We start from the raw sequence: 27866 nt of genomic DNA, 5'->3' as shown, positions 1-27866 counted from the left end.
TTAACACTACATGGTGGCAAATTCTGCAGCAGACAATGCATAGGGAAACCAGCTGTTTGCAGTGTTCATCTCGGGGAAATACTTTTACAGCTGCTCGCTAAAAGTTTGCAAATAACAATGTTTTACTCTAGTAAAATTAACTAAATCCACAGAGATAATAAATACCTGCAGTGCAAACATTATGAAATAAAAGCTGTTTGCAATTTGTGCCAATGACCATGACTCTTGAAATGAATGACACAGTCCCATAATGCACTAGTTCTTATACTAGATTCATTTGTGGATTTAAGTGACGACACAGGTAATAAAGTGCTTGAACACAAAATCCATCAAAGCCATTGAATGTGGAATTTGTTATCCATCACCTCATGTAAAACTGCCTTTTAAAACAAATGTAAGAACTGGTGAAACCCAGTAAACGATCAAGTAAGGTTAAGTGTAAAGCCTAATTTTATGTTCCAAAAAAGCTTTGGCTTTGGTTAAGGCCTCAAAAACATTCAGTTCAAGTCAGAAATAGCTGTACCACAGTGCATTCCATTAGTTACAGGGCAAACTTAAACCCCCTAATTCACTGTCCTGGCTTGAGCTTTGAATACTCAGCTGAGCTGAAACTTGGCCATAAGACTGAGGTGGTCAGATGGAAAAGCTTGATTTGGAAGTCCATTCTGTGACCATAGGTCTGCCTCGGACAGCAGAGCAAGTCGACCAAGTAACTTCAGACCCTTTTCCCCGTTCGGAACTACACAGAAGGAGACACAGAGTTCATAAATACACCGACATGTAGCAAGACAGACTCGAGTCAGCAGAAAGCCTTCAAATGAAATAAGCAAATGCAAATTTGATCAGATTATAAACACTGTCTGTGAGTTACCTTTACCTCGTCTGGAGAAGAAGATGTAGTCGACCATGGCGGCTCCGTCTGAGTGCAGTGTGGTGACTGCGTCGAGTGTGGTTCCTGTTATGTTCTGGTTGTACACTGAGCTTAAGTTTAAGCTGTGATATATAGTGTTTCTAAACCTTCTGTCAAAACAGAACAGAAACGGCAGGTTTAATAGAGAAATAGCTTTTTGTGACAGTAGCTTTGATGTAAACAAATGTATTAGGTTTCTCAGTTTAAAACTAAATTCAGACTAAAGGTTACCTTGGAGCAAACTGCTGCATCTCATCAGGCACTAAAAGAAATAAAAAGCACAGTGTTTTCACAAATTAACAAACAAAGAATACAAAAGAAACTTTAAAAGGGTCAAGATTTTTTAACCCTATTTGCCACTTTAGTAGCTTCTAAGCAATTTCTAGACACAAAATTCCTACAGACTAAAAATAAAATGGAAACAAAATTGGTTTGACTCATATACTTATGCCAGACTGGTCTAGCTCCCAATTTCAAATCAGGCAATGACTTAATTGAATGAATTGTGAGTGAAGACACTCCAGTTCTGGAAAGTTGGAAAACTAGACAGAATAAGAGGTTATATCTGTTCAAACCTTAATAGTCCTATTAGAGGGCCAGGTATCTACACAGATAGCATTGGCTTTGTCTTTGGATAAGAGCGTCTGCTAAATGCCGAAAATGTAAATGTATGTCTGAAGGGGAGCTGGCCGAAGCCCTGTGATGGATTGGTGCTCTGTCTTGCACACAGCATTTCCCGGTGGAACTGGACCCGCCACAAGCCTGACCAGAATTAACGTCTGATTAAAATATTAAAATATATATAAAATTAGAGGTGCCCAGGTGGCGCAGCGGGATATTCTGCTAGCACCCCAGCGCTGAGATTCTGAACTCCTTGGTTCGAAACTCTGCATTGACACAGGTCGGCTGGGCGCCATCTAGCGGGCATAATTGGCAGTGCCTGCAGCAGACACTAATTGGCCACCGTGTCTGCTAGGGCGGGATGACCAGACTATGTGGGTGGGGTCTTCAAATGCTATGCAAGGACCTTGATTAGCAGATAGAGGTGCCTGTGCAGAATGCATGGGTGAAAAAAAGAGGTCCACTAAGGACTGCGCATGGGTCAGAGGAGGCGTGAGTAGAAAATATACCCTCCTCAAATGCAACTAGGGATCCCCCAGCAGCGGAAGACAAATTGACTACGCTAAATCAGGAGAAAAATGGGAGAAAATGCATAAATAAATAGAAATAATATATAAAATTACTAAAAGAAATATGGCACAGAAATCTCTCTCTATGTCTGCCTGTATTTATATATCTTGGTATTTGTAATGTGGATATACAGATGAAGACAATTAAAGATTATTTAATATTATATATTAAATAATAATAAAAAAAAGTTACTGTCAGTATGTAAGTGTAATTGTTTTAAAATGCTGAATAAATATACAATAGTGAGTTTAGGTGAATTACTTGGGATATTGTCGGTGACACCTGGTATGAGCTCTAAGTCAGCAGGACGCACACAAGCTGCCGGGCAATAACGCAGCTGCCGCAGGAAATCATGATTGTACTGTAGTTTCCCTGCAGGAAGAGCAAATATAGCTTTATTCATAGACTCAACAGCACACACACACACACACACCACACATGGGGCTTTACAGTGACTGGGAAATGCTCACTCATCAGCTTTATATAAAGAACTTCCCTTCTCTTCACAAGCCTGAATAAAAAGTTTGGTTCTATTCTATAGAAGTCCTAAAAGGATAAATCTATATAAATAAAGAACAGTCAAGTGTCTCTGGGACACTTTGAGCTGTTTAATTATAAAAAGTTGTCCCAAAACTCTTTAATTACAAAGTCATGAAAAATTGTTTCACCCCCTAATGCCCTCCATGTTATACATGAAATGGTTTAGATCCTGATACAGTACACAATGTAATGTAAGATTTTTAATTATTTTAATTATCCATGGGAATAGTTATTGCCTATCTTACTTTGAGTAATAAGGCCTGTGTGCTGTCTAATTATTCATTCATTCAACCCATTATTCATTAACCCTTTCGTGCATAGTGGTCACTACATTGGACAGCTATTTAAAAGTCATTTTCTATGTGTGTAGGTTTTACTGTAATTGATGCATGACAGCCCTTTAAATGGACGCTAGCGAACAACCCACTATGGCGCCACCATGTGGCCAATAATTGTAAGTGCAACAAATCATATGGTAAACCAAAATAGCTGACGGAATGTCAGAAACTCTGGTGCTGTGGGGATTTCTGTAAAATTCTTCTACTAAAAGGCATCCTTGCTGGTAAATAAAATTTGAGCACAAAATGCAACATCTGAGAAGCAATACAGTCATTGTGTTGTTCAAATATTTATTTTTTTAAAGCAGTAAATTACAATTACCCACATGTCTACTAAAACGGACATCATGCATTCTGGGGATATTTCAACTACCAAATGTATTTTATACTAAATCCATATTTTGGTGAAAATACACCTCGTTTGATTTTTTTTGTAAACCACACTATTTTTAATAGTATTAAATGAATATTTTTAATGTTGTGTCTATGTGATTATATACAGAGGAGAATCACAAGGTGTTCTTTGTACCATTTGTACCTATGAGATATACTGAGATCAGATTTGGGCCTGAAAAGTATGGGCCTCAGCTCAAGGATGCAAAAAATGCACACAGATGCCAAGATGCTCTATGCACGCAAAAAACCTTGAAATGTCTTGTGCCTTTGTGCCCCGACTGCTTTGCTAAGGTATCGTAAATAGATTCCACAAACAAACCAATTCATTTTTTTCTGTTTTCACAAAGCATTGGACTGTTCATGTTTTTTCATAGCCAGTCTAGTACATGTTAAAACATGGTACCATTTTGTTGTACATCATTAAAAGTTTGTATTTTACTTCTAAATTTATTTATTTCTAAAAAAAATGTATGTTCTATTCATTGGGCTGTTAATGAAATATCACTATCAGTGAAACTCAAATGCATGCTGTCCACCTGAGTAGACACATGAATAACTCCTAATTAATTACACTTAAAAATAAAAAAAACTATTAAAAAAATAGTTGTATTAGCCTGAAAGGAAAATTAAACAATTCTGGAAAAAAATCTTGATTCCTGTTGTTATAATTCATGCATAAATGGGTTAAATAAAGTGAGTAAATTAACTGGTTGACCTGGGTAACTAAGGCAGGGTAACTGGTTTTGAAAATAAAATTTCACAGTTCACAGTATAAAAAGACACACTGGCACACAAATAAATGCATCTCCACTGACCTGATTCTTTGACATGAGGCTCAGAGACATTAGAGTACTGACAGTTATCGTTGATGCCCAGGCTGCTGGGCCACAATGGCGCATACAGCCTCCTGTGATAGGTTTTGTAGGACAGGTCTTCCTGACCAGAGACCTGCAATTACAAATGGAACAAAAAAAGCTTAAAAAAAAGGCCTAAAACAGTGAATCAGATTCATCAGATTTTTCCAATATTACCCATTGACACTTTGTAAACTGATAAGACAGAGCTAAAATACACATTCAACAAATCCTACAAATGTCAACATGTTGCCCTGTACTGAGAAATGAAACACTGCTACATTCAGCACCTGCCCTTATATTCAGTTAATTCTACAACAACCAATCACATCCATATTTTGCTAACAAACACTGAAATCGATTAATTGAAACACACCATCCATGCTGGCATCCCGTGGTAGTAGAGCCAGCCAGTGCTGATCAGCTCGTACAGAGGCATGTTGGGTGTGGAGTTTAAGTCCCCACACAGAATGACCTCACAGTCGTGCCCTTTGACCTTACACTGCTTGGTTACTTTGTCAATTTCAGCCAGCACTATAGCGAGCTGAGCCAGTTTCACATCTCCTCTCCTGGGGTTGAACAGCAGGTGTGTGTTGGCTACACAGATGGGTCTGAATGTCAGGCCTTCACTGCGTGCTGCAGTTGGTTGAAGGAGGAGCACGATGCCCACGTTGTCCCGGTCCAGCAGTTCACAGTCATTGCGCTGGAACTCGAGCAGGCTGACCGACAGCTGTGTGAAGAGCTGGGTGTTGTAACACACCGCACAGCCGTCTGTTTTTGTGCCAGTGCGGCGCTTGTAAACACAGTAATAGCCTGGAGAAAGCAAAAATAAGCAATGAAGATGACCACTTGATGAAACTTTGTAGAAAATGGTTAATAACTGCACACATTCACACAATGTAAAGATTTGTTTAGATTTTTCAAATCATTCTAAAGCCCACTCTGGCAAAAAATACATTTTATAAAATGCATTTTTCCCCTTTTTTCTCCCAATTTAGCATAGCCAATCTGCTGTTGGGAATCCCAATGACATCCAGGGTGGGTGTATATTTGCCTGACACACAACCATTCCAACGTGTGCGCAGTCCACCTATCCCTTCTTATCCACCTATACTTCAATGGATTTGCGTGTGAGGTTGGATTTGCGTATGGAGAGCCCCGTCCCAATCTCTGCTCTCCTTCACTTTCAATTAGTGCCCTACATCAAATGTGATAGAAAACAATGACAACATATGACCCATCGTTTTTAAAAAATACATACAATAAATTCAATTAAAAGATTTAATGAATTTAATTATTAGGATTTCTAGGGTGGCAGGCAGCAGAGTAAGACACGCTGTGTTCTGCAGAATAATTTAAGTATACTGACTGATAAGGTGCACTCTGGTGGAGCAGTCTGTTACAATAGCCCACCACCACTGAGACTTAAGCCAGCTGGGCATCTGTACAGACATGATTGGCTATGTCTCGGTTGGGGGTTGCAAGTCCTGCAATTAATATGTGCTCTGTCCAGGTTATTTGGCTTGCACCCAGTGTTTCCTTGTGGAACCAGTCCCACCGCGGCCTCTGTTTATTGCAGTGGTAGCTCTTAATTGTAAGCTTAGTTGTTAAGGAGATGGCCTAGTAATTAGAAGGTCCTGGTTCAGGCCACACCACTATCAGGTTGTCATTGTTGGGCCCTTGAGCTCAATTGCCTGGAATGTACGTGGTCAAACTGGTGCCAAAAACTGCCAAATACTACTGATATTGATATGATATATTTATAAATGTAACACTAACTGAACAACCTTAAAATTTACATGCTGCGGCATGTAGGGGAAATGTGCTCACCCATCTCAGTCAGGGCTGGTTGCATTTGCTCCAGGTAGTGATTCTCTTGGACTTCTTGAAGACAAATAATCTGTAAAGGTTTAAAAACATATATGACCAAAAAAAATCATGCTTTCATGTGTATCACAGCTTTAACTATAACCCATGCTTTATTTATAATTTCCAGCTGCTTTTGTATTTAGGAGCAATCACAGCAGCTCATTCTGGTCTGCATACTTAATTTGGCAGTTTTTAGGCCAGATGGCCTTCAGGTGCAGCTCCTAATAGCTAGGCTATTTGATCAGTCAGTGATGTACAGTAACTCACATCAGGCTCCCAGGTCTGAAGCTCTCTTAGGAAGGTTTGAAAGCGGTATTCCCATGCCAGCACATCCTCTGAGCAGTGTGCATACAACCTTGAGTTAGCCTCTAACAGGTCCTGGGCCAGGATGTTGTAGGACATTACAGTGAAGTAGAACTTGGAGCCTGGGTCTGCAAAGGTAGCGTCATCATTTTCACTCAGGTCCTCCCACACCCTCCACATCACTAAATAGCAAAACAAAAAAGAGCTCTGCTTTAAGACAAATGCTACTCACACAAATACAGTACCAACAAAATGCTAAATACTTAAGAAACTTAGAAACTTAGAAAAGAATGTTGTTTTAATTAATAAAAAAAAACTAGGATTGTCAATGATTAATCGGTTAACTGATAATAGATAAAACTATTTAATATTGTTCAATTATTGTTGTTAGTTAAAACTATCATTTAAGTTTATTCCCAACAGCTGATGCTTTATTGGAACTGGGAGTGGAGCTACATGTGGATCTCAGTGTAATGTTTTTTTAAAACAAAAATTATGTGTATATTGTTATCACATCCAAGCATAAAGGCAGAAAATCAGCTTATTTTGCAGATAAGTACTAGTCTAGTAGTCTACTACACTAGCCTACCACGGGGTACCTGTGAAATCGTGCTATCGGCCAGCTGGGAATCTACATAGACATGACTGGCTAATTTAGGATTGGCGGTCTGTCCAGGGTATTCATGCCTTTAGGCTCACTGTTTGGTAAAACTGACCCAGACCAGGATAAAATGGTTGAGAAAATGAATGTCTAGTTAGCACTTGTATTAAAATGTTCACTGCTGAACAACATATACAATCTACACTGTGAATGCTGAACTGGTTCTGTTCACGGTGTTCATCTAAACGGTTCAGGACAATAAAAGCACGCACAAATAGACTAAGGAACAGGAGACATTTTTGCCCAGAGCTGTGGCCTCCATCACACACCACAGAACTGAAAAAGACTGAGCACACACACAAACACAGGACTAAGGGTCGCACACGGACTATGCAGCATTTGCACACACAGTCAGTATTTAATATTTAAAGCTACAATGTAAATTTACTTAAGAGTGCAAAGATTTTTATTTTTGTCTTATTTTTAGAGTGTAAATAATTTTTTGTGATTACTGCTACAGTCTTTTCTCTACTGCTGCTACTCTATTGGAGAGATGTCATTTAAAATTTCATTGTACCTGTGTATAGTGACAATAAAGATTCTATTTTATTCTATTCTATTCTAACTGCCACGTTTACCATTATGCTGTGTTTTATTTACTAAAGCATAATGACTTTGCTGATATGAAACTGTAACTTTATATGTTTTAATGGTACGCTCTAGGCTTGTCTGTTATCGGTGAAAAATAATCAACAATTAAAAAGAGAACGGAAATGTATCTTTTAATGTCCAGTTCAAACTAATTTCACCACACCAAACTGAAGCTGAAACAGGAAGAGGCCTTCCCCAAACTAGTGCCACAAAACTGAAAGCATATTTATTGAAAACTGTTAGCAATAGCTATGACACAATAATTAGAAAGGGTAGCCACATACTTTTGGCCATGTAGTGTATGTGGTAAATGCCATGCAGCAAGAAACAAGCAAAACAAGCATTACCTTCAAAACAGTTGCTCTCTTGAACTGTAGGGTAGTAGCTCATGCTAGGAAACTGTGCTAAGGAAGAGTTCGTCACCTCTGACAGCCCTAGTCCCACTGGAAAATGCCAACCTGTGGGTGCAGACTGGGCCCATGTTTGATCACTGATGGTCTGTGCATGATTATCTGCAAGTAAAGTACTTAAGTTGTACAAAGGACAAGCAGCACCGACAAGGTCTTTAATTTCTCCTGTGTTTCTGTCCATTTGAAATCCAAGCTGGTTTTCATGTGTAAATGCACCAACACGAGTCACTTCTGCTGGTTGTGTATAATCATAACGTATCCACTCATTACCACCCTCTGGTGTTATTTCAAGTGGCATGGTTTCATGACCACCTTCTATTTTATTAGGTAGGTCTGTATTATCAAGTGTAGCATATGCATAAGTGCCTAAAGCAGCCACTAGATGTGAATTTGTGTGCAATGGAACCCGTCCGTCTGCTGCTAAAGCTGACGCTACTGGCTTTTCACCTGGCGTCACCAATGCCATCCCTGCTGCAGCAGCAGATGCCTCCCTTGCAATCGCTGATTCTAGCTGCTCACTGTCCTGCAGTAATCTGTTCATATCGCCACCCGTTCCTGCAGCCTGTTCCTCAGCAAGGTCACTATCCAGCTTTAGCACCAAATTGGAGTTGTTTCCCTCATTTAAAGGTTCAGGATCAATATTCATGGAATTTTTTACATAGATATTCTCCCCTTCTTTGTGAAACATTGCTACGTCCAAATCCTGCCGCTGACAATTCTTCTCTTCTGTGCCCTTTATGATCTCCAAAACAGATTCACCATCCACCAGTCCATTAGTGTTCCTCCTCTTCCAGTGAGTGGATTTAGGTGTCTCGGAAAGCTCACTTGCAGTGCTGCACCACTGATCCAACAAGACAGACTGCTGCTCATTAAGCCTTCTGTAAGGACTTGGACCATCACAATCCCACAATCCTTTGCCATTTATGAATACAGGACGATCGTTCCACCACAGTTCTGTATAAAACAGACAAGGTTATAAAACATCATAAAACATATCATATTAAGAGGCTTAAAAGTATTACACTTGCTAACAAATTTCCAAGAGTCCATATTTTCAGACACACCTCAGCAATCAGTTAAGTCTTTAAAAAGCAAGTAAAGTTTGTTTGTTTGTTTATTAGGATTTTAACGTCATGTTTTACACTTTGGTTATTCATGACAGGAACGGTAGTTATTCATTACACAAGGTTCCTCAGTCCACAAGGTTATATCGAACACGCAGTCTTGGACAATTTAGAGTCTCCAATTCACCTCACTTGCATGTCTTTGGACTGTGGGAGGAAACCGGAGCACCCAGAGGAAACCCACACAGACACGGGGAGAACATGCAAACTCCACACTGAAAGGACCCGAACCGCCCCACCTGGGGATCGAACCCAGGACCTTCTTGAAAAAGCAAGTAAAGAATCAAGTTCTTTATAAATGTACAGTCAGTATGAAGTTTATGTTCCAAAAAAAGTTGGGACATTTTTGTTTGTTTGCTTGTCTGCACATTGTTGTGATATTCACAGCATAAGCAGTGTTTAATATTTTACTAGGGTCTGTCTTATATTTGTGTATTCAGACTTATATTAGTAAGAAATTTGAGTATTATGGGACATTTTTGTAAAATGCATTTAAAAAAAAAAAATCTTTAACTGTCAGAAGTACTAAAAAGACTTAAGTTTTGGCTGACCAACTTGATTGTATTTTGTAAATTCAATGATTAAGAGGTGTGTCCCAATACTTTTGCCAACTGATTTAAATACTTACCCATGCTAGTTATCATAAGAATTAAAACAATTTTACATGAGTTGTTTGACCAAAATAAATGCACATTTTGCTTGTAAGAGAAGTACATGTAAGGTTTAGGGAATCGACATTTTTGATAATTTTCTTTAATTCACTTATTACAATTATTTAGCATAAATCATTGTGGCACCTGTAGGTAACGCTCGGACTCAATCCCAAATAGCGCTTCCACTATACACGCAAAGCCCTATGTAGTGTGTAAAAAAAAAACAGATTCACACCCTAACTAGTGCACTTTCCAAAGAAAACTAGCCCACATTTGGGATACAGCCCTAACCAGACGCCAAACAGCTGAAGTAGCATATAGCACTGGACATGTAGAAAAACTAATAACGTTATCGTTAATCGTACGAGGTTAATTTCGATATAACTTCGTATATTTGGTTGTAACATTAATGTAATTTGGCTGAGGCAATTCATGCGTAACTATTAGCATGGCTGCTAGCTCGCTAACACTTGAGCATAGAGTGAACGTGTAGCAGCGTGAGGTTCTTACCTGAGAGTTTAGTCAGGAGTTTACTTAAAGGATAGAGCCCATAATATATAAGGCTTCCAATCATGACGCAAATACTGGTCAACTATTCATTTCAGGGCAGCCCAAGAATTGTACTTATCCCTCCGTTCTTCACCCTGTTGTACAAGTGTGTATGTGTTGACCGCAAGGGACGCCAAACATGAACACCACTATGAGGCTAAAATCGCTGCCGTAGTGAACGCAGCTTAACAGAGGTGGCAGCACCTTAATGTTTCATGCAGTTGACATTGATCAATAAATATTCAATTAATCAATCTTAATCACGGGGAAATAAAGCTATCCGATATCCGAAGTTTTCTAGCAGTTTTACTAAGAGCTGTGAGCCTGTTAAACACCCATTCCAAAATCATGAGTCTATGGAGACCCATTCCCTTCTGCACTATTCTGGAAGTTTTGTGACAGTCTGGTCAAAAGAGCATTCTTGAGGTCAGGCACTGATGTTCATTTGATCTTTTAGGTGTCTGATGGGGATCAGAACACCTAAACACAGAAAGAACCTAAGAATCAAACCCAGGACCTTTAAAATCATTCAAAGCCCAAGATTGCCATGACACGTCCTTAGAAATGTATGTTCACTTCCGAACTTTTAAGTAGTTCCACACGAGAATTAAGCATTTACTGAATTAAACAAATTAATAAAACAGTTGGGAGATAAAACTTTCACTTTATACATACACCAATCAGCCATAACATTAAAACCACCTCCTTGTTTCTACACTCACTGTCCCTGTTATTAGCTCTACTTACCATATAGGAGCACTTTATGTTTTACAATTACTGGCTGTAGTCCATCTATTTCTCTACATACCCTTTTAGCCTGTATTCACCCTGTTTCTCAATAGTCAGGACCCCCACAGAGCAGGTATTATTTGGGTGGTTGTGCTGGTATGAGTGGATAAGACACAGCAATGCTGGTGGAGTTTTTAAACACCTCACTACCACTGCTGGACTGAGAATAGTCCACCAACCAAAAATATCCAGCCAACAGCTCCCCGTGGGCAGCATCTTGTGACCACGGATGAAGGTCTAGAAGATGACCAACTCAAACAGCAGCAATAGATGAGCGATCGTCTCTGACTTTACATCTACAAGGTGGACCAACTAGGTAGGAGTGTCTAATAGAGTGGACAGTTAGTGGACATGGTATTTAAAAACTCCAGCAGCGCTTCTGTGTTTGATGATACCAGCATAACACACACTAACACACCACTGCAGTCCTGAGAATCATCCACCACCTATATGATACCTGCTCTGTGGTGGTCCTGACCATTGAAGAACAGGATAAAAGCAGGATAAAAAAGTATGTAAAGAAACATATGGACTACAGTCAGTAATTGTAGAACTTCAAAGTGCTTCTATATGGTAAGTGGAGCTGATAAAATAGACAGTGTGTGTAGAAACAAGGAGGTGGTTTTAATGTTATGGCTGATCAGTGTATATTTGTACAAATGTTCACACGTTGCATTTTGTTATACGTGTAGTTGTGAGGATATTAGAAGGTCTTGAAAACACCATGTTGAAATCTGATGATTGATCACATTGTGCTTATATCATGAATATTACATGACTGTGCAGGGGCCAGTAGGCTAAGCACTAAAAGTAATTCCACAGGCTGCACAGGTATCACATGGATTCCTGTTGCTAAGACTGTAAACCATTAAGATTAAACTGACTGAAACACTTCATCAAATGAAGCACCAAGCTCTGGAAACAAATACATATCCTGCTTTATATAAATTAATAACTCGAGTTTAATTCACTGTTCGAGTATATTTTTGGAGAACTGCAACATGAACGAGTCTATCTTGTCACTGGATTCCCTTTGCCTGGCTGAGAGAGACAGCCCATATGAAACTGAACTGGAGGACGAGTGGGACATAGATCATAAAGGTTGGTGTATTGATTTGTTTTGCTTTCATTAAACGTGGCCTGGCACCGTGTCAGAGCAGGCATTGTAGGTACTATGTAATTCTTCTATATACTGTATGCGTGGAGTTTGTCATCTTCTTACAGTTTGTGTGTAGGTTGTCTCCCAGTTCCCAAAAAATAAGCTAGCAGTTGTACCAGCTACCAGTTGTGTTACTGAGTGAATAAGTGAGGGTGTATACATGTCTAATGTTCAGTGTTTCCAGCTATGTCCCAGAATCATCAGACACCTAATCAAGATGAATTGGTGACCAAATATTGATGTGTGCATATGGATTAAATAATGATTTAGTTATTAGGTTTTTACATTATGTAAAATATGAATTATGAAGAAACACAAAATAACATAAATAAAGGTTTAATTATTTTAAGGTGAAAGCAAAAACTATGTTCAAGCTGTAGCCTAGTGGTTAAGGCACAGGACTAGTAATCCATAGGTTGCTGGTTCAAGCCCCACCACTGCTAGGTTGCTGCTGTTGGGCCCTTGAGCAAGGCCCTTAACCCTCAGTTGCTCAGACTCTATACTGTACTGTAAGTCGCTTTGGATAAAGGCATCTGCTAAATGCTGAAAATGTCAAATGTTTAGAAAAAAATATGCCTGCAGAATAGGTGTGAGAATTGTTTATTAAAATGTTTAAGACGATTAGACATTGTCACTTTTTGTTACAACAGAAAGGAAGACTACTGGAAAAGACATTTCCACTGCCGAGGTGTACCTGCAGGCATGTAAGCTGGTGGGTGTTGTACCTGTTAGTTACTTCCTGAGAAACCTCGGATCTGCCACCATCAACCTCAACCATCACGGTCTTGGACCTTTAGGAGGAAAGGCTCTGGCCATAGCTCTTGTGGTAAATAAGATAATGTGTGATAGAGTTATCTGTTTCCTATAAAACTGGGGTTAGAGGATAAACCATGTTTGTAACTCCCCATCACACACACACACACACACACACACACATTTCACAATTTGATTTTTTTCATTTTAGAATAATCTGCTGTACATTTCTGCACATTAGCTTCAGCAATAATGTGCACACTGCTTCTGTTAAACGCTCCTTTGCTGACCATAGCTGCCTTGAAGATTGCCGTTTTAGTTGTTCAATGTTTAACCTAATAATGGATATTAACAACCAGGTTTTTTTTGAGTTCCTGACAAATGAGAAGAGCAAAAGCAACATTTTTGTGTGTTTTGCAAACATTTTATGTATTCCCATATAGCCTTATCTATGCTTGTTTGTTTGTTTATTAGGATTTTAATATCATTTTACACTTTGGTTACATTCATGACAAGAACCTTATTTAGGTTATATTGAACACAGTCTTGGGACACTTTAGTATCTCCAATTCACCTCACTTGCATGTCTTTGGACTGTGGGAGGAAACTGGAGCACCCGGAGGAAACCCACGCGGACACAGGGACAACATGCAAACTCCCACAGAAAGGACCTGGACCGCTCCACCTGGGGGCATTATCTATGTAACAATAACATTCTAGCACTATTCTTAAGACAAAAAAAATAATATAAAAAAAATACAGGTTGTGCCCCCCAGTTTAGAAATTTCTGCACTACCAACCAAAGGTATAAAAGGTTTATTCCTAAAATGTATTACACCAGGAGCAAGCACATTAGCCTTGGTTAATGAAAACTAGTGAATGTTTACATTCTTATACTATACATCTTATTTTTAAACGTATTTGTTATTTATTTTAAATGATATGGTTTAATGTACTAACAATTTCTATGTCTTACACAGACTGATTTGCATACCACAACTTTGGAACTGGCTGATAATTACCTGCTGGCTGAGGGAACAAGGTATCTTGTGCAGATGCTGAAGGCCAATTTCATCATTCAGAATTTGGTAATTTTGTCATAGTTGTCATAGATAGTATGATTATTAAAAATAGCTGTCTAATCATTTAAAGTGAAAAGTCATTATTATGTAGAGAAAAGCAAGTATTGTCCAGAACAGACATACCACTACCTAGTCACTAGATGGCAATAAAGTCTTAAGAGCAGTCTTAGAACATTTACTGTATCCAACACTTTATAATACTGTATTTTAATACTGAATGTTATGTATATACTGCAGTGCATAAATTCACTTTAAGCATGTTAATCTGATGTGCTTTGTAGGTTAAAATCTGAACAAAAGACTAAGAGTATGTATTTATAGGCATAAACACGTTTGAAAACACCAGTATTGATGAAGAACATATCCATATACATGTTTATATTTGCACTTTGTTGCAAAGCTATCCTTAGTAATTACAGCTTTTAAGACATTAATGGTTAGAAATAATTAGCTTATTGCAGCATTGGTTTAGCTTAGGTCATGTTATGGAATTTCAAAACTTCCTTATTTGTGGTTTACTGAACTTACCACTTACAGTTTGGAAAAAATAACAATTTTGTTCCTAAAAATTAAACAAAGGTTATTATTACTTTTACTATGATTGCTACTCCTGGGCGGCACGGTGGCTAAGTGGGTAGCACTGTCGCCTCACAGCAAGAAGGTCCTGGGTTTGATCCCCAGGTGGGGCGGTCCGGGTCCGGGAGTTTGCATTTCTCCCTGTGTCTGCGTGGGTTTCCTCCGGGTGCTCCGGTTTCCTCCCACAGTCCAAAAACATGCAGCTAGGCTAATTGGAGACACTGAATTGTCCTATATGCACCTAACCACTAAAATGCACAAACCAGTGCATTGTAGTGCCGGTCCCAAGCCTGGATAAATAGGGATGGTTGTGTCAGGAAGGGCATCCGGCGTAAAATTTGTGCCAAATCAATGTGGATCATGATCCGCTGAGAGCCGACCCCGCAACCGAACAGGACAAATGCCGAGGAAGAAGAAGAAGAAGACTATGATTGCTACTCCTAGGCTAAAATCCTACCGACAACTGTCAATGGCTTATAATAATAATAATAATATCTAGAATCTGATTGGCCAACTGTCTGATAGCACCAGTGGGGATTCGGATCCTAGTGGCAGTGGGCTATCATAATTTACTGCTGCTCCACCAGCGTATACATAAACAATCTTAATATAAATGGTTTTCAAATACTTTCTAATTAGTATTGTTCAAACATACTGTTCTTGATACTTATAAATACATATTTATTTGTTCATAGTAATTGTGTACAAAGACAAAATAACATAAATATGTACATTTAAAGTGTACATATGCTCTGAAAGTATATTAAATAACAAAAACAAAAGTGGTTAAATACTTGTTTACACCCCCTACTGTATTGATCATCATTTTTTGTAGGATCTCTCTGACAATCACCTTCGATCTGCAGGAGCTGAGTATATCACCAAGCTGCTAATGGATAACAACACCATCAAATCTATCAAACTATCTGGTACTTGTTGAAAATGATTAATGTTTATATGACAGAGCATCAGAATGTCAGAGATTTCATGAGACTGATGTTGCTTTTATTGTTAGGGAGTGGATTCACCGAGGATGATGCCAAAGGGTTTGCAGATGCATTTTCGGTAAGTTAAAAAATACTACATAAAAATTCTTAGTTTCAATTTGATCTTGACTCATTCTGTCTCTTTTGGAATCAATATAAACTCTGTCTCAGGCACATTTATATTCAGTGATGATTTTAGTCTCATTTTATTCTATCTTATACTTGATCACATTTGCAATTGCAAACATTTTAGATCAACCATAATGTAAAGGAGTTGGACCTGAGTCACAATCAGTTGTGTGGAAGAGCTGGTGAATGTCTGGGTCAAATGCTTGGTAACTATGATTTAACACCAGTAATACATATCAGTGTAATTTGTAAAGTGTACATATTGTGTATCATTGTCAACAATTATAGAATAACTTTTTTCATATTGATATAGCTAATAATGAGGGTGTTGAGATCCTTAACCTGAGCTGGAATCACCTCAGAATGAAGGGTGCTGTAGCTTTCTGCGCTGGACTTAAAGTACGAAAAGTTACACAACAATATATAACATTTAGGCAATAAAAAACAATCAATGAGTCAACCAAGTGTTATTAATATGTTAGAATTTACAATAAATCATTTGAATTACATGCATCACACATGTATATGTTGGTAGTTTGTTGTTTGTTTCTGAATTACATATCTGAGTAACTCAGTGTCTCAGTGTCACACATTTCTCAGAGAACCGGACAACCAGTACCTAGACTTAGGTCTATTAGACATTAAAATAACCTGGTTGCTTTAAAACCTTTACAGACACAATACAGATAGCTAAATGCTTGTGTAATCATCAGGTTAATGTGACTCTGAAACACTTGGACCTCTCCTGGAATGGTTTTGGTAATGAGGGAGCTCTGGCTTTGGGTGAAGCCTTGAAATTTAACAACACCTTGGTATACCTGGATCTAAGCAACAACCGCATCAACAATGAAGGAGTCGGCATGCTGTGCAGAGGCCTTGAGGCAAATGATACACTCCGAACACTGAAGGTGGGTTATAAACTGACAGAATAGTCTGAATACGCAAAGTTCATTTTTAGGTAAACTGTCATTTTTTCCCAGCAGGACTGTGCTTGCTAACTATGACATTTGGGATCATACTTGAATAATAAATATGAATATGTATTCAAAAATGGGGGGAAGATAAGACTAAATGTTGTTCTCTTTTGCAGCTGGCTTATAACTCTTTGACAGTGGAGGGGGCTCTGGTCTTGATCAGTGTTGTAAAGAACTCGCCCAAAACAGCGCTTGAGGAAATCAACATATGTGTGAGTCTCATATATATTACCCAAAGTAAACTGACAACTGATGTTGCAATAAGGATGAACCATAACCTTGCCCTTCTTATTACATATACACATTTATACTTCCTATTTAACTCAATTACCAAGATTCAGCACTGAAAATGAAAGTTCTCAGGTAAAATAAGCATTTTTTGTTTTTGTAAATTGTTTTTTTTTTTTCTATTTCCATAATAATTGTTCTAATCACTTCTTTACTGTATGTGTGTTTTAGAACGTGCTGGTGAATGAATTCTTTGTGCAGCTGCTGGAGCTGATATGTCAGGATCACCCTGGCTTAGAGGTGCAGTATGGTGGTGTAGGGGGTTTTATTGCTAAAAAGCCCCCTAAGCGCCCTGATCCCATGAAAGTCATTCAGGTACAAGAAAAGTGAAAAATGAAAATGAATTATATTTACTGGTCACTTTATCTGGAACATTCATTAATGTAAATGCCAGCCATGTGGCAGCAGCTCAGTGTATAAAATTATACAGAAATGGGTCAAGCTTCAGTTTGTTTTTACTTCATGCATCAGAATAGTTTGTGGCATTGTTGTTATGTGATATGACCTGTTGATTAGAAGAGCAAAAGGAGATTGGCCATGAAGCAAAATGTATGTATTTACATTCATGACAAAAACGGTAGTTACTCGTTACACAAGATTCATCAGTTCACAAGTTTAATGTCAAACACAGTCATGGACAATTTTGTATCTCCAATTCACCTCACTTGCATGTCTTTGGACTGTGGGAGGAAACCGGAACTTACAGAGGTAACCCACGCAGACACGTGGAGAACAAGCAAACTGCACACAGAAAGGACCCAGACCGGCCCACCTCGAACCCAGGACCTTCTTGCTGTGAGGTGACAGTGCTACCCACTGAGTCACTGTGCCACCCCCATGAAGCACAAAAAAAATTATAGAAAGCACAATACATCAAACCCTTTGTGGGTATGGGCTACGACACAAATAGACCACAATTTGGCTTTCACACCTGGCACCCAAAAGAAGGAATATGATGCCAGGGTGGGCACAGGTTCATCTAAACTTTCTGTAGCTGCACGCATTCAGTGTAAAACACTGATGCTTGCCTACAATGCCAAAAATGGACCAGCCCCAAGCTACCTTTGAGGTCTAATAAAATCCCGCTCTGTACCATGCAACCTCCGAGCCTCTAGTCTTGCTCGACTTGATCCTCCACCCAGGACTCGAGGAAGACAAGCATCAAGGCTCTTCTCTGTACTTGCACCCAAGTGGTGGAACGAACTTCTCGTCTGTCTGAACATCTGAGTCTCTCACTGTCTTTAAAAGACGATTAAAAACCCACCTCCTTACTAAGCACTTAAGCTGGCATGTACTTACTTACTAATCCTCTTATTCATTTCTTGCAAAAAACTAAAAAACAATTGGTTTTAACAGGGGTTTAGCAGATTTGTATTCTTGGACTGTTGTCTACTTAAACTAGAGTAAGGTAATGTTCACTATTGAGCACTTCTATAAGTCACTCTGGATAAGAGCATCCTATATAGGTATTGTTGCTGCCTATGTGTATTTCTGTAGAATTACAATGTGTTCTTTTATAATGTCACAAGCACAAGTCATGATAATAAGTTAATTTTAATGGCCTCACCAGTCACCGGATCTGAATTTAATGAGCATTTTTGGGAGGTGGTTGAATGCAAAATTCCCACCTCTTTACTAAGCACTTATGCAGACATGTACTTACTTACTAACGCTCTTATTCATTTCTTGCAACAAAAAAAACAAAACAATTGGTTCTAACAGGTTTTAGCAGATTTGTATTCTTGGACTGTTGTCTACTTAAACTAGAGTAAGGTAATGTTCACTATGGAAGCACTTCTGTAAATCGCTCTGGATAAGAGCATCTGCTAAATGCCGTAAATGTAAATGTAAACTGTGCTGGTAAAAATGAAAAAAAAAAAAAAGTGACTCATTCATGAGTCTGTGAATCTTGAGTCTGTGACATCTAGTCGGCAATGTCAATATTTGGTGTTACAGCTTAAACTCATTTACTTAACCTGTAAGGGGTTTTCAGCAGTTAATGGGTATCGAGTGTTGCTGGAATGCCACAGCCTATCTAGATATTGTTGCTGCCTATGTGTATTTCTGTAGAATTACAATCTGTTGTCTTATAATGTCACAAACATAAGTCTTGATAATAAGTTACCTTTATTGTAATGGCCTCCACATTCACCGGATCTGAATTTTAATGAGCATCTTTGGGAGGTGGTTGAATAGAAAATTCACAGAATGAATGTACAGCTTGCACATTTGCAGCAATTATACAAAATCCATTACATGAAAATTGACAAAAATCTTAAAGGAACAAAATCTTAAAAGTACTGAATCTGTTCTGACAGTAATGGTGCAAAGTCAGAAGTGAGTTTGTTAAATGGTCATATATGTACATTCTTCCATCCAATGTTAGAATTATAATGCAAGTTTATGTCAGAGTTTCTTTAAATGGACAGCCTTGACCCCTCAAAAACAAAATTTACAATAAGAAAAATCTATTTGAATCACACTTGTGAGAATCATTAAAGTTTAATGATAATAAACATTCTACCTAGAATAGATGTATAAAAGTCTTATTGGTGAGGTTCCTTTCTTTCTATGCTGCAGTATTCTGTTTTAAATATGCTAAATATATTATACTTTTCTGTGTGCTCTTTCTACAGGATTACCTTGATCAGCGCAAGCTCCGTCTTTGGGATTTCTTCCGGAATATTGACAAAGATGGGACTATGCGCGTTCCTGTGACTGAATTTAGAAAGGCTGTGCAGGCACGTCCTCATCAGTGACATTTAGTAATGTGTTTGCTATATCTGTGCCCTCAGAATTATACATCTTTCTTTATATTACAAATCACGATTATTTATTCTGACACCATCCTCTTTTGTGTCTTAAACAGTTTCTGCTTTTTTCACAAGACTTTCCACAAGATGTTGGAATGTGTCTGTCTGAAAGTTATGCCTGGCTTATAATTAGTGTTGAGTTTAGGGCTTTGTGCAGGCCAAACTAATTAAACCATGTTTGCATGGATTTGGCTTTGTGCATAGGGGCACAGTTATGCTGGTATACGAAAGGGTCTTTGCCAAGCTGTTGTTGGCTGCTTGAAGTTTATTTTATATATGCAATTTTATACATCTGGGTGAGGCTGAAACACCTGAACTTAATCATTAAAACATGTGTCTATTGTGTAGCTTAATTTTATCCTGCTACATATCCCATACATACTTTTTCTCCCCTTTTTAGCGCGTCCAATTGCCCGATTGTATCATGCTTCCTCTCCACCAATGCCGATCCCCACTCTGACTGAGGAGAACGAAGCTGACCCACGCCCCCTCCGACACGTGCGCAGCATGCCGTATGCATCTTGTCACCCACACTTTGACAGCTCAGCACTGTGTACGGAGAGACACACCCTGACAGCACTCTTTTCTCATCTCTGTGCAGGTGCCATCAATTAGCCAGCAGGCCAATCGTTGTTTATGAGGCTGCTCAGCCTAGCCGGCAGGCAGAGCTGAAATTTGATACGATGTATTCGAGATCCCAGCTCTGGTTCCAGTGTGTGTTTACTGCTGCACCACCTGAACGGCCAAATGTATACCCTTACGTATACACACACACACAAACACACATTTAGATGCATATAACAAATGCAATTACTAAATGTCCTTTAAAAGTCATGTGTGTTTCTTTATATTACATGATAACATTATACATGATAACATTATACATTTATAAAAATACTTTGTATTATATGTATATTTACATTACAGCAATCAAGCATTCCATTGGACAAGTTCCAGATCGAACAGCTTATTCAAAAACTAGACCGGGAAAGGACAGGCATTGTGGACTACAGGTAGGATAATTTTCCTTAAAAACGTACTGTATTATACCAAAGCACCATCATTACAGAACCAAGGACCTACATAACCAAAGTCACCAATTCTGCATTGGAAAGTTCCAAAGTTTCATAAGGAATAATGGTGCTCTCATCTAATAGTCTCATAGCAATCATATGTACGAGCAGGGATAGCTTACCGGTTACTAGTACTGGACTAGTGATCAGAAGATGCATGGTATTCAATTACAGTTGTAAGTTGCTTTAGATAAAAGCATCTTCTAAATACCTAAACAATAAATAAAGTTAAGTGGGATTGGTAAACAGACTATAACAAAAATGCTAACACATTGCGGTTCAGTTTAAATTGACTAAATTTTCTATATCTGATATTGGCTACGTAGACAATTTAATCCTTAAAATCAGCAGCAGTGCAAAATCCATAACAGATGACTAATTCCTGAGCTCATATTATACCCTAATCATTGGATGTCTTCTTTTAACCCATTTTTATCCAAATTAGCCTTTGCGAATTCCCACCTAGCCATTTCTTTTCCTTTTAATATTTACTAACAAGCCTTGGTATGCATGACCAACCTGTCTTAACATAGTCAGTGTTATTTATTCCAGTGTCAACTAGGTCCATTGATATTTTTTCACTGTTTTACATTTAATAGAATTACTAGACATTTTTTCATGAAAATGTAGGAATTTCCACATTTAAACCCCTTTCATCTAGAGGTTTTTACTGCCAACTTGTCAGTGTTGGGCCCTTAAGGAGGTCCTTTAGTTTTAAATTGATTAGGTTGTATTTTGAGTCAATTTAAAGTGGCCCTGGATTAAAAGCAGTGTTGTAGTTAATGCTTTGTCAAAATTAAGAAAAAGACTAAGACCCATAGCAAATGATCAGAGGTGGAAAGAGTACTAAAATATTGTACTCAAGTAAAAGTACTATTACTTTAATGAATTTTTACTTAAGTACGAGAAAAGTTACTAGTCTAAAAATCTACTCAAGTAAAAAGTAAAAAGTAACTCGTTTAAAATGTACTCAGAGTTAACGTTACTTAGTTACTTTTTTAACAGGAGGGCGTGTCTCTTCTGTGTAATGCAAACAGGACACGTGGATATAAATCTCACAATAGTTGTTTTTAATTAAAATATAATAGAAAAAAACATGTTGATACAACATTTAAAACATTTAGGGATGTGTAATGTGTCATTTTAGTCCCATAAAAAGTCCCAACAAACTGTATAACCACTAGTGATGTGTCGTAGAATGAACGGCCCTTTAAACTGAAATAAAGGAACCGATTCGCTCTTCTGGGAGTCGTATATATATATATATATATATATATATATATATATATATATATATATATATATATGTACGTATATATACGGCTCTTTAAAAGGAACCGAGCCAAAAGATCCGACTCCCCATCGCAGAATTCACTGCAGCAGTTTCCCAGACATAATTTTTTTTTACTCAGTAACGGATGTTATTTAAAATGTAGCGAATTACAATTCTTAATACAAAACATACTTAAGTAAAAGTAAAATTACAGGCTGTAAAATCTACTTTAAAAAGTACAAGTACACAAAAAAACTACTCAATTACAGTAACGCGAGTAAATGTAAATTGTTACTTTCCACCTCTGCAAATGATACTAAGACACTAATTATATTAAGACTTTTAATGGTCAGGACGAGGATATAGTTGACCTGGTTTAAGCCCCACCACTTCCAGGTTGCCACTGTTGGGCCTCTGAGCAAGGCCCGTAACACTCAATTGCTTAGACAATATACTGTCACAGTACTGTAAGCTGCTTTGGATAAAAGCGTCTGCTGAATGCCAAAAATGTAAATATATGTAAATTTTATATATATAAAATGCGAGCAAGACTTCTAAATGTAAGGAAGAAGACAACATCAAATAAATGTAACTGTCAGAACCAAGGACAAGGACAAAAGACAAACCATTTAATGGTCAGGATCAACTCTTGAATAAAGACTGTCAAGTGTTTTGATAAAGATTTGTGGAAGTAGATGCCCTTTAAGCATAAATAACTATTTGTTAGTTACATACAGTGTATCACAAAAGTGAGTACACCCCTCACATTTCTGCAAATATTTCATTATATCTTTTCATGGGACAACACTATAGACATGAAACTTGAATATAACTTAGAGTAGTCAGTGTACAGCTTGTATAGCAGTGTAGATTTACTGTCTTCTGAAAATAACTCAACACACAGCCATTAATGTCTAAATAGCTGGCAACATAAGTGAGTACACCCCACAGTGAACATGTCCAAATGTGTCGTTGTCCCTCCCTGGTGTCATGTGTCAAGGTCCCAGGTGTAAATGGGGAGCAGGGCTGTTAAATTTGGTGTTTTGGGTACAATTATCTCATACTGGCCACTGGATATTCAACATGGCACCTCATGGCAAAGAACTCTCTGAGGATGTGAGAAATAGAATTGTTGCTCTCCACAAAGATGGTCTGGGCTATAAGAAGATTGCTAACACCCTGAAACTGAGCTACAGCATGGTGGCCAAGGTCATACAGCGGTTTTCCAGGACAGGTTCCACTCGGAACAGGCTTCGCCAGGGTCGACCAAAGAAGTTGAGTCCACGTGTTCGGCGTCATATCCAGAGGTTGGCTTTAAAAAATAGACACATGAGTGCTGCCAGCATTGCTGCAGAGGTTGAAGACGTGGGAGGTCAGCCTGTCAGTGCTCAGACCATACGCAACATACTGCATCAACTCGGTCTGCATGGTCGTCATCCCAGAAGGAAGCTGACGCACAAGAAAGCCAGCAAACAGTTTGCTGAAAACAAGCAGTCCAAGAACATGGATTACTGGAATGCCCTGTGGTCTGACGAGACCAAGATAAACTTGTTTGGCTCAGATGGTGTCAAGCATGTGTGGCGGCACCCTGGTGAGAAGTACCAAGACAACTGTATCTTGCCTACAGTCAAGCATGGTGGTGGTAGCATCATGGTCTTGGGCTGCATGAGTGTTGCTGGCACTGGGGAGCTGCAGTTCATTGAGGGAAACATGAATTCCAACATGTACTGTGACATTCTAAAAACAGAGCATGATCCCCTCCCTTCGAAAACTGGGCCTCATGGCAGTTTTCCAACAGGATAACGACCCCAAACACAACCTCCAAGATGACAACTGCCTTGCTGAGGAAGCTGAAGGTAAAGGTGATGGACTAAACCCAATTGAGCACCTGTGGCGCATCCTCAAGTGGAAGGTGGAGGAGTTCAAGGTGTCTAACATCCACCAGCTCCGTGATGTCATCATGGAGGAGTGGAAGAGGATTCCAGTAGCAACCTGTGCAGCTCTGGTGAATTCCATGCCCAGGAGGGTTAAGGCAGTGCTGGATAATAATGGTGGTCACACAAAATATTGACACTTTGGGCACAATTTGGACATGTTCACTGTGGGGTGTACTCACTTATGTTGCCAGCTATTTAGACATTAATGGCTGTGTGTTGAGTTATTTTCAGAAGACAGTAAATCTACACTGCTATACAAGTTGTACACTGACTACTCTAAGTTATATCCAAGTTTTATTTCTATAGTGTTGTCCCATGGAAAGATATAATAAAATATTTGCAGAAATGTGAGGGGTGTACTCACTTTTGTGATACACTGTAGCAGATATGAATTTGTCTTTCATATGTCTATTAAATTAAGAAATATATAAATAAGAACACAGGCATTGCTGTGCTTAGCTGATGGCAGTAAAGAAACACCAGGATTTCCTAAAAAAACATTAAGGGTGTCTTCGAAAACCTTGTGAGCTCTCTACATAGACAGCATTTAATGTCATCCCACGCATGCTCCAGAGAAGGAGGCTGCGAAATACTGGATGCCTTAAAATGAACGGTATTTTGACAGAATAACGAGGGAGCATCAGATGCTGCCTTAGCTGTGAAGGCAATCCCAGCATTCAGTGCGGCACAACTTTTCTCACAAAAAACTGATGTAATCTCTGTCTAAGTAGCGCGTTCGAAATAACCTGATTTATAAGTCAATGACTTATTAGAATCCTCTTTACTTAGGCAGCTGCCTATGTAGGCAGTAAGGCAGCTCAATAGGTTTTCAAACACACCCTAAGAATAATAATAATAAATAATAATACATTTTATTTATATAGCGCTTTTCAAGATACTCAAAGACGCTTTACATAAGACAAATAATCAAAACAAATACGTACATACACCATACAAATCATAGTACAAAATCAAAATAGTACATCAACATCAAGAATAATTAAGATAAAAACAAAGAGAGCAGCATAAGACAGTTCATTAAAAATTAGCTAAATTATGAGAGAGAACAACAAATATAGAACAATTTCTTAAAATTAGACAGAAACAGGACAGATTTACATGCAATCAGGAAACTGAAAACTTTACAAGTTTTAGGATCTAGGACTTCACATTTCTGTCGTGATCTAAGTATAAAAACTATTAAAAAGAATAGCAAAAATAAAAGCATTTATTTTGTATATAAATGTTGTTAAAATAAACATTGATTTATTTAAGGTTTTCTTATTAAACCCAGACCTACGAGAAAGACCAAGACAAGATTGAGACTTAAGCCAAGATGAAATCAAGTTTAAACTAGTGATCTCGACACCAAGATTCTGGTAAAAAGCCAATAAAAGGCTTTTTTTTTCATCTTGTCTTATAGAGGTCTGGCCGATACCAGAAAGCAAATGATGCGAGACCACCGGCGCCAGCTGCGTAAGGTGGAGTCCCGTCAGAAAAAGGAGAAGCAAAAGAGTGAACGCATTCTTAAAACCTTCCAGACAGCTGTGGACGCCGTGACCCCTCATACCTCCATAGTCATGTCACCTGGTGAAATTAAAGAAGACTCAGGTGGCCCCCAGCCATTCTTAGCCACCCCTCTCAGCTCTTGGCACCATATCATCATGTCCAATAGCAGTCGCTACTCCATCACCAACATGGGCAGCGAGCATTTCCACCTTCCTATGATAGGAAAAGCCTCGCCCTGCAGACCCCCAAGCTCCCTAGCAATGCGCTCCTACTCCCAGCCCAACCTGATGGATAATCACATAACTCGACCAATTCTGACCAAACCTGCCTCTGCCCAGGGCATGCACTCCACCTCCAATCCCAGCGAGACAGCCAGCAGGTTCTGTGCTGGAGCTGATCACCTGACCAGATCAAGGCCTGCATTAAATACAGAGCAACCTGTGGAAAAGGTTTCTAAAGCCAAGAAAAAGAAGAGTAAAAGTGATCATAAGAAACACTAAACACCAGGATGAAAGTAACAGGACAAAGTGAAATTAACACTTGAACAAAGACTATTACAAAATGCAGTTTGTCTGTATATGTATTCTATAACCCAAATTTAACAAAAAAAATATACACAATATGGTCAAAAGTATGTGGACACCCCTCCTGTTTATTGAGTTTAGGTATTGCAGACAATATATTTTGCTAATGTGTATACAATCATTACTATAAAATAAATTCTATGCTTTTAGCTTTCTGGCAACAGTGTGAAGAATAGTCATATCTGTTCTGCTGGCCTGTGCACAGAGTGATATTAAAACAGAGTTTGACAAGTTTGGCGTGAAGGAACTCCAGTGGCCTGGACAGAGCCCTGACCTTAAGACTATTACTCACTTTTGTAATGACTGAATGAGCACAAATTGCCATGGACACTGCAAAATCTAGTGGAAAGCCTTCCCATACTAGTTAAAGCTATTACAGGATAGTCAGCTCATAGTCAGCTGTTCATATTCTTTTGGCCGTATAGTGTTGTTACATTGTTAATGTTTCGTTGTATTTTCGTTGTGTATATATATATACAGTATATATATATATATATATATATATATATATATATATATATATATATATGCCAGGTTACACAAAATGAAGGCTGCATTAAAATTATATATGTAATATACACCAATCAGCCATAACATTAAATTAAAACCACCTCCTTGTTTCTACACTCACTGTCCATTTTATCAGCTCCACTTACCATATAGAAGCACTTTGTAGTTCTACAATTATTGACTGTAGTCCATCTGTTTCTCTGCATGCTTTCATGCTGCTCTTCAATGGTCAGAACTCTCCCAGGACCATTACAGAGTAGGTATTATTTGGGTGGTGGATCATTCTCAGCACTGCAGTGACACTGACATGGTGGTGGTGTGTTAGTGTGTGTTGTGCAGGTATGAGTGGATCAGACACAGCAGCGCTGATGGAGTTTTTAAACACCTCACTGTCCCTGCTGGACTGAGAATAGCCCACCAACCAAAAATATCCAGCCAACAGCGCCCCGTGGGCAGTGTCCTGTGACCACTGATGAAGTTCTAGAAGATGACCAACTCAAACAGCAGCAATAGATGAGTGATCGTCTCTGACTTTACATCTACAAGGTGGACCAACTAGGCAGGAGTGTCTAATAGAGTGGACAGTGAGTGGACACATTTTTTTAAAACTCCAGCAGCGCTGCTGTGTCTGATCTGCATACCAGCACAACACACACTATCACTATATATTGTATATGCCAGGTTAAACAAAATGAAGGCTACATAATTTATATATTTTATATTTAATATACGTATATGTATGTACTGTATGTTGAATAGTATTCTACTATACACTGACTAGGCATAACATTATGACCACACAATATTAGGAAGGTAGTCATAATGTCATGTCTGACTGGTGTGTGTATATAGAGTAAACCATTATGTATGACATTTCAATCATTTAAATTGTGCAACTGTTCTTTTTTTTTGACTAAATAAAAAACACTTTTATGGTTTAAGTTTCCCTATATGTTTAGCAACAATCACATTGTGTTTTCCCTAAAAATAAGACACAATCTGATCCAACTTAAATCATATTTTTAGTTGTGTAGAATGTTAT

At 38.4% G+C, this 27866-nt stretch overlaps 2 protein-coding genes across 2 annotated transcripts; one reads left to right on the top strand and one right to left on the bottom strand.

Annotated features, from left to right (window-relative positions):
• Positions 1–504: 504 nt before the first annotated feature.
• LOC134325563 (protein angel homolog 1-like) lies at positions 505–8310 on the bottom strand. The gene is made up of 9 exons (XM_063007809.1): positions 8001–8310; positions 6366–6583; positions 6060–6129; positions 4606–5042; positions 4191–4323; positions 2363–2473; positions 1142–1172; positions 878–1020; positions 505–739 (listed from the first exon to the last, which is right to left on the bottom strand). The coding sequence occupies exons 1-9, from the start codon at positions 8242–8244 to the stop codon at positions 597–599; spliced, it is 1530 nt and encodes a 509-aa protein (XP_062863879.1). The 5' UTR covers positions 8245–8310; the 3' UTR covers positions 505–596.
• A 3869-nt stretch (positions 8311–12179) lies between these two features.
• Positions 12180–26230, top strand: LOC134324858 (leucine-rich repeat-containing protein 74A). Its single transcript, XM_063006738.1, has 13 exons — positions 12180–12279; positions 12988–13163; positions 14071–14178; positions 15584–15677; positions 15764–15813; positions 15988–16069; positions 16177–16262; positions 16577–16771; positions 16954–17049; positions 17297–17440; positions 19762–19866; positions 20866–20951; positions 25645–26230. Exons 1-13 carry the CDS (start codon positions 12180–12182, stop codon positions 26228–26230), a joined length of 1908 nt encoding a protein of 635 aa, XP_062862808.1.
• Positions 26231–27866: the final 1636 nt, after the last annotated feature.

The sequence above is a fragment of the Trichomycterus rosablanca genome, chromosome 13 (assembly GCF_030014385.1).
Source record: "Trichomycterus rosablanca isolate fTriRos1 chromosome 13, fTriRos1.hap1, whole genome shotgun sequence".
In the NCBI taxonomy this organism is placed as follows: domain Eukaryota; kingdom Metazoa; phylum Chordata; class Actinopteri; order Siluriformes; family Trichomycteridae; genus Trichomycterus; species Trichomycterus rosablanca.
Note: the sequence above shows the minus strand (reverse complement) of the source record. Positions and strands in the feature narration are given on the sequence as shown.